Here is a 13938-nt window from a genome sequence, read left to right on the forward strand (position 1 = left end):
GCATTAACCATAGCCATTTTATTTATTTTTTTCTAATACAAAATATTTTGAAAGGTTGTACACACAATCATTTTGAATGTTCATCTTCCATGGACGACACTGTCGAACCGTAATATCATTATGTTCAAATATATAAGGAAGCTCTCCATAGTAGTGTGTTAGTTTTGCCTTTTACGAAATTGCGTTTCCTATCATATGTATTGATTAAAAGACAAAAGTTAAAAATGCTATTGGTATACGCTGTCAAATTGTAAAAGAGATGCGAAAGTTGCCAAAGAGATATTCAAACGCATACGTTGAAACAAAATGACAATGCCGTGGGATACCTAAAAAACCGACGAAAAGACAAATAAAAGTTCTAAAAACATGTATAACGAGATATAACATAGAAAACAAACGAATGTCGAGCAAATTGAACTCACCAAAACGCTAATATAAAAAAAAAATCAGCAACAATAGTTTTAATTGATGAACAGCGGTGAGGGGTTCACATATTAGTTTTCTCTCGATCATAATAAATAATGCATTTTTAAATTTAAAGAACGACTTTAAGAGATTTTAAATAATAAAAACTTTATCTGTTGGTTTTCCCAGATTTAGAATTGAGTTGTCTCCCATTGGCATTGTTTTGATAAGAATAGCAATTGGGATTTTCACATATATCTTCATAGTGAAACAAGTGAAACAGAAACTGCAATATTTTCCCTTGATGAATACACTACCAATGTTGTAAATGTGGTAATTTGAATGCTTTTAATATTTTCTTTAATTTGGTAATCAAGCCGCCATTCGCTTTATATAGCCAGCAGATCTGCATTTTGACTCAGGATATAAGAAGAGAGGTGCCATAATTTGTCCTTATCTAACAGACTGGTATGTTATCTATAAAATATTGGATTATGTCTATAGATTGTCCTCAAATGAAAGGTGAACAATCGTAAAAAATGTATTTGTCATAGGAAAAAGTGCTTAATATTTATACCATGTATACTGTCGTAATTGTTTGTTATCCTCTGCAGTATACCTATTGGTACAAATGTTAAAAATAATTGTATGAAATATCAGATCGCATGTATTTTTCATAAACGATATAAATATAAGGAGATGTACATGTGATATGATTGCAAATAAGACAACTATCCAATTAAATTGGATGTACGCCTCTTTTCCCTTTCTCCCAACTGACTTTCTCCTTTCTTTCGCCTCTTTTATCTTTCTCCCAACTGACTTTCTACTTCCTCCCGTTCATTTCTCTTGTCTCCCACCCTCAAACACGAAAACTATTAATGATTACCAAGAAAATCGAGCAATGTCTTGCTTTTTATGAACCATTTTGTCCTTTCGCAAAATCGAAGTGTTGTTTCTTCTGCTTCAAGCACGTCAATAACTTTTACACTGTATGTTAGGCACTGCCGTCTGTAAACATCAAATGATCAAGAAAAAACATAGGCCGAGATGCAATTACTTCCAAATCGGTGTCAACTAGTACGTCTGTGAAAATAAAGCCCCTTTCTTTTTCATACAACACAGCTTTGAATATATCGTGTCTATTATTGTGGCAAACACATCAATTTCTTTGTTGATCCTTCTCAAACCTCGTCATCAAGCGACTGTCGTTCTCGGTTTGTTTGTCCCGAAGGTACTACCACTCAGTTAGGACTGCATGAATATCAGAAGCAAGCAACTCGAGAGTCCCAGCATTTATTTTGGTGTGTCTAATCGAACACTGCGCTGTCGATCTCCTTTTTTTTTTTTTTATAGTTCTCTTTAAACTAAATCATAATGTTCATGTTTTGTGTTAACAGGAGGTTTTTCACGTATGCACTGTGAAAATTGTTTAATATATAGATATTCTTGGTACCTCATATGCAGATTTATTCTTTGACACAAAAAAGAGGAACCCTCACAGTGACACTTTCTTAGTACATGTAAATGCATAGTCAAGAACTGACGGAGTTTCTGTCCGCGTAGTCTCAACATGCTATGTAATTGCTATTTTAACGAAGTATAAGCACTGCATTATTATCAACTCTTCTCAAGTAATTCGAATCGATAACAAACAGTTAATTTTTGTTAAAAAAAGAAGAAGTAAAATTACAAAAATACTGAACTCAGAGGAAAATTCAAAAGGGAAAGTCCCTAATCAAATGGCAAAATCAAAAGCTCGATGGGGACTGCAACATTTTCGAAGCAGTTGATTAGATTTGATTATATTACTGACTGGCATACCATGGGGTCCTTGTTAGCAATACATTTTAAGCCTATTCAAGTTTTTATGCGTCTGCTGAATATTGTTGTAAAAAAAGTAATGGATCTTCAAGTCATTGATTTATCGTTTGATTTCATCACTATGAATGAGTATTCTACAATGTACAGAAAATGACGTGTATAGTTTTGTCAAATATTAGTTCAGTGCTGGAAGTGATGTTATGATCTGATATTATTCGAACCAGACTCAACTACAAAAAGAGTGCTTACTTCACTGCATACTTCTGGCGGCTGAGAAAACTGGTATTCATGACTACGTCCATCTTCATTCCCTTTATGCAGTTCGTTAACAAACAAAAAAAGCTACTATATTAAGTTCAATATTGGATTTTACCTCATCAAATTCTTTAATTCTATAAATTTTCTCTTTGTCGCATTATAATATATTAAAACATTACCCACAATTTTAATGCCAGACGGTTGGCTACAGTGTTTCTTTTTTTAGATTTCGAAATTACAGTTGAAACTTGAACTTCAATCATATCCGCAATATGCCTGCTGCATGGCCAGCTTCAAATAATCATTTCATACTATAGGTCAGTCCAACACATCCGCTAGTATCTCGTATATATATTTAAGAAATAATTCATGGAAGCCATAGATTGCTGGAAATTGACACATGGCCTGGGCCGTGATATTCGAATTTTATCCTGAGCGTTACGCTCAGGATAAAATTCGAATATCACGGCCCAGGCCATGTGTCAATTTCCAACAATCTATGGCTTCCATGAATTATTTCGATTCTAATAGGACAAATACGTCATAGGTCATTAAAAAACTGAAGCGAGGGTGGGTATGCTGTGTATGTGACTGTTCTTTTTTACTCCCTGTTAGATAAAGCTCAACTATCTTTATAAATATGTAACTTGCGTAGGTTATTTCGAGAATAACTGCTAGAAAAAAACTTTTTAATTCTTTAAGTTCTCAAAACCAACATTTGTCATTTTTAATTTACATGTTTTTCTCGTAAGCTTCCGTCAAATCAAAAGTTGACATTTTGTAACTAAGAGCCATGTTGACTTGCTGAAATGGGTAATTATGAGAATAATGCAATAGAATAGAAAATAAAACAAAACCTACCTCAAAAAATCAGTTTTAATACAATATCATACGAATTCCGATGGTTCACGTAACAGAAAACTTTAAATCTTCAATCTTTGTCGTGATGACGTCACAGAGTAATCTCTCTTGTAAATTATTCTCTCTTGTAAAATTATTTCTGCTATTGTTTCTGCTTCTTTAGCAGCTTCTTTTGCCAGGGAGTCTGCCTCATCATTTCCTTTTATGTTGGCATGTCCTGGTGTCCAGTTTAAGTTGATTAAAATTCCATGTTCGTTTAAATTTTTTATTTTCCCTTTGATTTCGTTAATGGTTTGATGATAGCTGTCACTTTTCCAATTAAGAGTTAAGATACCTAATGCGGTTTGACTGTCCGAAAATTAGTTAAAGTGTCAATTTGCGCTTTTGAAAAAGATTCTATGTGATCCAGTACAATTTTTATTGCTATAAGTTCAGCTAGCAAGATTGATCCTTTGTTAGAGACAGGTCTTTTTAATTTTTCTTCTTGATCATTGATGTAGATTATAGCTCCTGCACCGCAGGGGCCTGGATTTCCCAAACATGATCCATCTGTAAAAGCGACTGCTGTGTTTGGTGTTTGAGATTTGAGTTGTTCAGAGATAATTTGTTTCCCTTCCTCTATTTGGGCTGTTGTTCTGGATTTTGAGCTGCCTATGTTACGCCAGTAGTCAGGGGCTCTAATGACTGATACTAGACCTTGGTATTCATACTGTGGTTCTATCTTGTTTATATCAACCAATTCTGTATCTCTCATGTCTTCTGTTTGTTGATACATTTTTCCTAATGGTGATATACATTTTTCTGGATATTTCTCCTCTTTCCAAATTTCAAATTTTCTTTTAATTGGGACATTATTACTGTATGAGTTAATTTTTCCTAACTCTCTGATGGCCATTTCTTCTCTTCTTAAATCTATTGGTAATGTTCCACTAAGTACTTCTAATGCTTCAAGAGATGAGTGAGATGGTAAATCTAAACACATTGCTAGCCCTTTTATTTGTATTTCATTTAATTTTTCAAGATGACTTGCAGTGCTCGATTGCCAAATGCTGCTAGCATAATTAAAAATTGAACATACTTAGCTGTCATATATTTGAATAAGTGTATTGGTTGGTACTAATGCTATTCCCTTGATTTCTCTTATAATTCTTAATGATTTTTTGGCTTTCTTCACTGTAGATTCTATGTGACTATTGAAATTTAATTTAATTGGTTCCACCATTGATGAAAAGTTCAGTAAAAAAGAAGTCTGGACCTGGTGCTGATTCTTTTTTTAATTTAAAAATGGATCCTTCTAACTCTTCCATTGTAATATAATCATTGTACTTGATGTTATCTGTATTTTCTTGATTAGAAGTACTAATGCTGATGTATTTCTGTGTGATGTCATCATAGAATTGGTCATTAAAATTATTTGCTTTTAAACGGTAACCTTCAAAGAAGGTATTTTTAAGGATGTTAGATTTTTTTGATTCAGTGAAAAGAATATTTCCATTATTTTCTTGTAATGGATGTACTAAATTTTCAGATTTCGTTTCAGTTAATTTTTCAAAATTCGACCATTTTTCCCTTAAAGATTTTGCTTCTCCAATTTTTTCACACAAGTCTTCAGACCATTTATTTTGGGCATCTCGTTTTGTCATCTCAAAATCATTTTCTGCTTTTGCAACATATTCAAAATTTCCTGGTGTACTTTTTAATTTAAATTTCTTTTGGGCTTTGTTTAGTTTTCCTTTCATTTCTCTGATATCATCATTCCACCATGGAGGGTGTTGTATTATTGTCTTTTTCTTTGGTTTGACTAAGGGAATGCATTTTGTCATACCGTTTGTTAAAGTTTTCAAATCGGTTGTAGTTATTTTCTATATTTTCATTTTGTGGAAAGGATAATTTTGAAAATGATTCTTTTGCTGTTTCTTTCCATGCATTCCAATCACATTTTTTGATATTCCAATATTCCTCTTCTGGTGTATTTTCTTCATGAGGATTTCCTGCATTAAAATCTAACAATACTGCAATATGGTCTGATTGTACCTTTTCATGAGTTAGGGTTATACAATTTTTTACATCATTAAATAGTGGCCTTGAAATTAGAAATAAGTCTATTACAGAACTACTTGCTCTTCTTGTAGCCTGTCCATCATTAACACAAATCAGCTTAGCTGTTGTCATACACTGTTCTAGTAGTTCTCCATGTTTATTTTCAACTGTATTGTTCCATTCGAAGGATTTAGCATTTAGATCACCTACCAATATTAAATTGTTTAAATTTTGTTGTTGAATATGTGTATAAAGCTTTTTCATCAACTCTGGTTTATCTGGTGGGATGTACGGAACCCAAAGACATTTACTTCAATACTGACCATTTCAATGTCTTTTAATTCTAAATTTTCCTGTCTTTGTCCTATGAAATGATTGTTTGGCTTTAAAAATATTGCAGATCCCCCCTTGCTTTGTTTGGTCTAGGTGATGTAATTGGTTTCCAATCACCAAATGAGAGTGGATTTTTTCCGATTCAAATGATTCATTTATGCATAAGATGTCAACATTATATTTTTCACAAAGTTCTTTTAGTCCAGTTGCTGTTTTAAAAGATTGAGTATTTAGGAAAAGGATTTTCATGTTGAATATATATATATATATATATATATGGTTAAATACAGTTTTTAAATTTATGTTGGTTGATAAAGCGAATGAAGGCGATGACGATTTATGGTTTCCCTCACAGTTTCTACAAGTCGCTGGCTTTGTACAGAAAGTTTCTGAACAGGAATTTGATCCACAGTTGTGACAATGTTTTTTATCCTGACACTGGTTAGCAGAATGACCAAGATACTGACAGTTATAGCATCTAACAAACTTGACGTTTCTTTTTTATTCAACTTTGATTTTCTTGGTGATGTTAGTAGAAACATTGGCAATTTCTATGTCTAGGGATTTATCTAAATCTGATGGGCTGTCAAAGAAGATTTTAACTACTTTCATGTGACGTTTTGTATCCCAAAAATGGAGTCTACAAATTTCAGAGATATTTCCTCCAGTTTGATATTCAATTTCTGATTTGAGTTTATCCAATTTTAAATTCAATGGTATGTTTTTAGCAAAACCTATTATATTTTTGTCTTGAAAATGATTTGCAGGATTATGTGCCACAATGTCTTCTCCAAATACTTCCTTAGCGTCTCTTTTTTGAACTTTTTCTTTTCTTCTGAAGATGGGAAATGGGGGGAAATTCCTCCAAAGGGAAGTTTATATGAAAATTTAATTATATTCGAACCCTTTTCTTTTTTGCTTATAAATTTCTTTTTTAATATCTGTACTGGTTTTACACTTTTCAGGTTCCTTGATTGTGTCAGCAATGAAAATATCCTCTGTTTCTTCCTTGAATGATTTTTGTTTAGGTTTACATGTAATATTTATTGACTGCTGTAATGATTGATTGGTATCATTTACTGTGGTTTGTTGTGTTGGATATACTATGTTTGTATTATTCAGTTGATTATTAACTGTTTTAGTGATGTTTGTTGCTCTTTCAAATGTATTTTCTTTTCTTATTATGCAAAATGCATAGGAATACTTTATATGGTATGTAGTATATTTAATAGAGTCTCTGTTGTTGATACCTGCACATGAACAGTGCTACCAGCATCTACAAGTATTGCATTCAATCCAATCAGTCTTAGAGTGCGTTTTGTCCTTGCCACATCCAATGCATATTTCGTAGTCTTTTAGTATGTTTGGTTTGTTATTTTCACAGACATTTACGTTTAAATTGTTTGTTGTGTCACTATCAGTGTCACTTTCTGGACAAATCTGAGTTATATGTTGTCGTTGGTGATTTGTTTTTGAAGGGGAGAAGTGGTTTTTCTCCTTTTTCGTTCTTTGACTTCTTCTTAACATGACAGGTATGTTATGAGTACATTGTTGTTCACAAATATTTTGTGAATGAAAAGTATTACCTTGACTGGTATTCTTCTGTTTGTATTTCTAAAACCGGAAGTGTGGAATGTACACACAAAATGGTGACGTCACAATTAATGTTTATTAACAACGGAGTGGATAATTTCTCATTGAATGAAAAATAAATAAGAAAAATAAAATATTAGGAAAATTTTGTATTACCGAAGTAAAGAATTCTTAAAAATTGTTGTTCTACACTTCCAAACTGAATAAATCACAGGTTAATAAGAAAAGAAATGCCATTGGATATTTTTTTCTGAACGGATGTTACTATGGATGCATCCCATAAAAGTTTACAAGATATGTCTTTTTCTTTGCAAAATTCACAGAAAGTCTTTCTATAAACAATCACACAATCCTCAAAAAGCTTAAAGATGATAAATTAACCTGACTTTTAAGATTAAAAATGACTAAAAACGATTTAAATATTGAAAAATGTACGGAGCTTGTTTCAAAACAGCTGATCGTAAGCAGCGCCACCTATCTATTTCTTCAAAACTTTCAAGTTTAGCGGGTTCATTTGTATGACATCATGTTTTGAAATGACTTAAATGCGCCAAAAAGATTAATAGACTTTCGCGGAATTTTATTTAATTTTTATTTTGTTGATTTCTCCGAGCTCTTGTGCATTACTTCTTTTTATTATGCATACGAATAAGAATAAAAGTTATTTTGTCTTTTTTAATTGCACTTCTTAAAACAATAAAATCGGCAAAGGATCTGCAAATAGGTTCCAATACATGTAGATTTACGGGGGAAGTATATTTTAACAGCCATTATTATGCATATCTCTGAGTCTGCGCCAAGTATATTTTATCGAGAATTTTATCACAGTGTTGTTTACAAAGCTAAAGAAGCACGTCGTATTAGAATTCGACGCAACTGTCATACAAGTGAGAGGTAAAGCTAGTTAACAAGAATGTGTCCAAAGTACACGGATGCCCCGCTCGCACTATCATTCTCCATGTTCAATAGACCGTGAAATTGGATAAAAAATCTAATTTGGCATTAAAATTAGATTTAAAACCAGGTTTAGGTCACCTTTTTCTTCATAAAAAATGTCTGTACTAAGTCAGGAATATGACCTAGGTTATATCTGTTTGCTGTGTATGAACTTTTGATTTTGTCATTTTATTAGATACTTTCCTTTTTGAATTTTCTTCGAAGTTCAGAATTTTTGTGATTTTACTTATGACACTGTCCTTTGCTTTTCATACTTTATATAAATGTTCTGGACCATATGAGTATTTGGAGCATACACGTATGGTCCGGATAATTGAAACGTGTACTTTTAATGCTAATTCACTTCATAAGGGATGACCATTCTAGTTGTCACGTCAACAAAAAGACGCTATCAAAGGTCATTTTATTATATTTTATTATATCATGATGATAATAAGATCAACTAAATAAAAATAAGCAGTTTCACACAATTATCATCAAGTGATGTGTTTTCGTACTAATAACAATTTTCTCTGCTTACGGTTTTCACTGTTGAGTTTTTATTCAGGTGTTTACTCAAATTTGAAAAACACGTCCTATCTAATGATTTTATGTATCTAGTTTTTGTGTCAAGGCTTTCTACGATTTTTAACCGTTTCCGATTACTTTGCGATTTTCGTATGTCAAAAAAACGGCGTCATATGTTTTCGTATAAATCAAAAATTGGATCAGTTCACTGACAGGAGATGACTATATAGTCTATATAATCCGGAAATTAGAATTTTTTAAAGTCGTTGTTCTCAGTCAGGTGATCGCTTGAATCATAATAAAGGTTATTCAATACTATTCAGTTCTAGAAATAAATAGTAAATAGTTTTAGGTTGGTGTTTCTTGACTGAAATTGTTACATTTTTATTTATTTCCGATTGACACTTGGTTTCTACAAAGGAAATGATTTTTTTGGAAAACAAAATGCAGTTTTTAAAATTTAGGGTTTAAATGTAAGAAGTAAAGACTGTTTTCATCTTCGTGTATCAAGGATGTATAAAAAGAATTGTCAATTAAATATTGAATAAATGGATTTTGAACAGCAATTTTATATAAATACCATGATAATTTTAACGCGCTCGTTTGTAATAAAAATGAAAAAAAACACACATGACAGTCACATGTCTAGAAGATCCGATGTCGGGCACGCCACAGGCAGACGATATAGCTATACTTCATATAACCCCTCAGAATATTGCTCAACAACTCTTTTAGTGAAGCATATTTTTGGCATTATATAAAAATGGTTAATCTGGTCAATTTTATTAATTTTTTTCTAGCGTTTTTTAAAACGACTTTGAATATGTTTTAAAGATGTCAAGTTGTAGTGTTGTACAAAATTTAGAAACCGAAAAAACCGCCACAATATAGGCGTGTGAAATCGAAACCGATGAAATATTGATGATACGAAAACATATGACATACGAAAACATATGACACGACGATAGTTTTACTAACTAGTTAAAACTATAGTAAGCTCATTTTATACCCATGGTCAATACCGATTTATTATAACGAGTGAATTGCAATATGTCGACGTCGGAAAACATCTTAATGAACTGTTGAATAAGAAGTCAACTGTTTTACTAACTGACGAAAAAGTCGACAGGAAAAGAATCAAATAATTGACACTATAGAGAGGAACAGAAAACATTACCACCCAGATTCATACAATACGTGAAAGACAGAGGGTTACAACTTGTAATTATATAAAACTTGTGCCGTTTTGGATAGACTTTGAATTATAAAATGAATACATTTCATGTACCCATCATTGGTTTTTTTTATAGATCAGGTTAACTGTATTATTGAAACAATTCTAATACATATTTGAAGAAATACCTATATATATGGTTTAAATACTCATATGGTCCGGCCCGTTAATAACCAAACGAGTATATATACTCATATGGTCCGACCATACGCGTGCGGTCCAAATACTCATATGGTCCACTGAGATCTATAGAACATAAACATATTGTTCAATTTTAAAAGTACGATAATTTCTGACATCAAGTTTTCACATATATCCTATTTCACTAATTGAATTATATCAGTGCAATGTTAAACATATATACACATGTAGGAAATAAGTAATAGAAATATTTTGTTTTCAGAATTTTAGCAAAAGAGATGTCTGTAGAAAAATTTGTACTCGACATACATGAAAATAAATGTACGTTTGGGATTCGGGATGAAAATGAGATAGAGGAGATAGAATCAGCTGTAAGGGACGCCATCACACGCATTTGCGAGTTTATGGATTCGGAAGATCCACGGCTATATATATCGGATGCCATTCCAGCAGGAGGATACTATGAAGAAACGAAAATAGGAAATCCATATGAATTTGATTACATGGTTGTTTGTGATATTCTCTCCCTTGAAACGGAATTCAAAATGGTGAAAAGCTGTCCCGGATGTGTAACCCTTTTGCCCCACCATCGAGATCGTTGGGAAGACTTTTGTTCAGGAGAAAAGTTTTGTTTTGCTCCAAATAAACAAGTAGATAGCTCAGAAAAAATTGGTTCTTCGTTTAATGATTACTTCGAAATGGTTATGAAATACGCATGTAAGGAAGTTGAAAAATGTATATCGAAGACATTAGGAAATTTGCATTTAGTTGGAGGTGGTTTTAAATCCCTTTCTGTCGTGTGGGAAAGTCTCTCGAAAGAAACTTTGAAAAACAATCCAGATTTCGGTTTAATTGATGTAGATATGATGCCATGCATAAGAATTCCAGAAGATGAAATGAACAAAATCCTTCAGGAAGTTCCATCTATTTTGCACAAGTACGTAAGGAAAGATGGTTGCCATATTGTTCCGAAAAACTGTAGCATATATTCCGAACATTTTTGCTGTCAAATTTCGTTTACTCGACCTGAATTATATATGGTTCGTGAACTGAGTCAACACCACATTAAGTGTTATAAAATTTTAAAGGTTATTAGTAAAACGATGTCGGTATTGTGTTTTGACTCCTATGCAATGAAAACGTCTATTTTACACCACTGTTATTTCGAAGACTGTAATGAAAATGGGTGCATTCATTCTTGTATTTTGAAAGTACTTGAATATTTAAAGGAAACCTCAGGAAAGAAGTTTTTACCGAATATTTTCATTCCCAGTAAAAACGTATGGGAACATTCAATGGTTGGGACTGATGCTGATATTGATCGGTTTTACAAGGCACAAGCAGGGTTAGCTAATCTAGTCATTGAAATATTTTTACATATATCAGAGATTAACATACAAGAGTACAGTTTTCAGTCTTGTTTTAATATATTCGAAGAGTTGGAAAAGTATTTGAAAAAACTAAGCGATGGCGATATAGTATTCACGCAAGTCGAAACAATGATGAGAGCGTTCCTATTAAAGGGGAAAAGTAGCGATAATAATCGTTGTTCAAAACTATAATAGAGTGTATGCATCTTTGACAAACAGCAAAATATTACTTTTGCGAAACATGTGGATGCCTTTGTTCTCTTCTCTTTGTATATCAATTGAGATACTTTTTGAAATATCAGTTAACAAGGAATTTTCAGAAATTCCCATATACTTGTTTGACAACTTGTCAGGAGCTATTACTGGCTTTGTCATCACTTCAAGTTTGCCTTCATTTTTCAAAGAGTTGTATCCTTTTTTTTCCATATTTAGACAGAGCGTTTCATGTATTCTTTGACAAATACATATCTTTTAACCACGAAAGCCGCCGTTACTGAATGTAGAAAGAGGTATGGTAAATATTTCATTTTTTTAGGAGATCCATTTTTTGTATTTTGCAGAAATAATAATAAATGCTTGAAATATTTGGCCGACATCCAGACAATGAATTGTCTTTTATGAAAATGAATTAAGCACACAAACGTTTATAACGCAATCTCGGATATATATATGAACCACCCTATAATTACGTTTACAACCACAATAAAGTGAATGTTCTAAAGGCTTCTTGTCTGAACTTTTATACCCATCTTGAATAAGGTTCAGTTGTTCAGATCATACTCCGAATGGACATATATCAAACTTTGTGTATATCGAACATCAAACCCCAATACAGTATAAAAGTTTTATACTAGATAATTTAATTGAAAATAAAAAAGGGGATCTCTTTTCCATTTCAATCCTACTTTAATAGGAGGTGAACATTCCAATGCCTCGCCAAATGACCTTTCATGCATGTACGCGACTTCATTTGTTTTCGATTTTTATTTAGTTTATCCGTGATATTTTTGTGTTCATCCTATTTGCTTTAAGTGGAAGCAGGAGTATCAGTCCCTCAAATGAGGTAACATTCCTCAAAACATAATGACTATTCCTTTTGTATCATAAAATTTTATTCAAACGCAATACTGATTAAAGAACATACATTTTAACATTATTTTCAGTGTCAAATTTAAACAATAATTATAAAATATAAAACACATATGGCGGATATTGACAATACGCATATTCTTCATATATAAAACAAAAAGCATATGTAAATTGAAAACGAGATTCAGTTTTATTGTGCCTGCAACTTCTACGGAAAGCTCGACATAGGGTAAGTGATCCGGTGCCTTCAGTGGTGGCGTTAACTATTTGCTTAAAAGTAAAATGTATTTGAAGGTGGAAGTTCTGAATACGTCATTCTTTGTAAATATATGCTTTATGTTATGTTACTACTGTCTGTCATTTGTCCATTATCCTTGATCTCATTTTCATTGTTCAGTTACTACTTCAGTGAATAAAATAGTTTAGTTTGCGTAATGTTAATTTTCTCTCATCATGAGCAATAGGATGACTATATTTAGTTTGTGCGTACCTTGCAAATCCATCTTGCCTGTCAGAATATTTTCATCAGATACTATAAGCAATAGTTCTACTATGTATGGTAGATATATATATATATATATATATTTATACAACTCGTCTAAACATCAACCCAATAATGTTAGATCTGTAAATTTGCTTTCGCAAATTTTTTGTTCTTCCCTCGTCGGGATTCGAACCCATATATATATTGGTGTATGGAATTATTGTACATATTCAACTGGCAGGTCTCACCTTGACCTTATTTTCATGGTTTAGAAGTTAAAGTTAAGTTTTTGTGTTTTTGGTAAAACAAATTCTAATACTACTAGTAATTGAACTTGGTCAACTACATTTGGTGAATAGAAATATTTAACGCTGTGGATGTCATTCTGACATTAACCTCATTTTTATGATTTATTACTCAGTATAAATTTTATGTTTCTGCTCTGTTTTTCTTACATATAAGCAGTAGATAAAAAGTAAAATAATAAAAAAAATCGAACTTCGAGGAAAATTCTAAACGGAAAGTCACTCGACAAATGGCAAAATCTATAGCTAAAACACATCAAACGAATGAGTAACAACTGCCATATTCCTGACTTGTTACAGATTAGCTTTGTTACATATGGCGTGGCTCTGCGCCTATACATCCCGTCATTGCCATTAAGCTATGGTAAAATTATGTATTCTTGTCTTTCTTTGCTTTGTCTATATGTCTTTTTGAGTTTCGTTGTTACACATGTATTTGCTTTTATACTGATTAAGATTACAACACAACGTTGACTGCTGTACCCCAATTTTTGATATTTTTACCATAGTTGCCTGTTTGTTTTGTTCACACATCAT

General features: G+C 32.2%; 1 protein-coding gene across 1 annotated transcript; it reads left to right on the forward strand.

Annotated features, from left to right (window-relative positions):
* The first annotated feature begins 654 nt into the window (after positions 1-654).
* On the forward strand, positions 655-13042 carry LOC143083186 (uncharacterized). Its single transcript, XM_076259423.1, has 2 exons — positions 655-873; positions 10416-13042. The coding sequence occupies exon 2, from the start codon at positions 10432-10434 to the stop codon at positions 11713-11715; it is 1284 nt and encodes a 427-aa protein (XP_076115538.1). The 5' UTR covers positions 655-873; positions 10416-10431; the 3' UTR covers positions 11716-13042.
* The last annotated feature ends 896 nt before the right edge of the window (positions 13043-13938 follow it).

Source organism: Mytilus galloprovincialis, chromosome 7 (genome assembly GCF_965363235.1).
Source record: "Mytilus galloprovincialis chromosome 7, xbMytGall1.hap1.1, whole genome shotgun sequence".
Taxonomy (NCBI): domain Eukaryota; kingdom Metazoa; phylum Mollusca; class Bivalvia; order Mytilida; family Mytilidae; genus Mytilus; species Mytilus galloprovincialis.

Excerpts from the sequence above, each read along its gene's own strand:
- LOC143083186 (XM_076259423.1), top strand. The coding sequence starts at position 10,432 with ATGTCTGTAGAAAAATTTGTACTCGACATACATGAAAATAAATGTACG.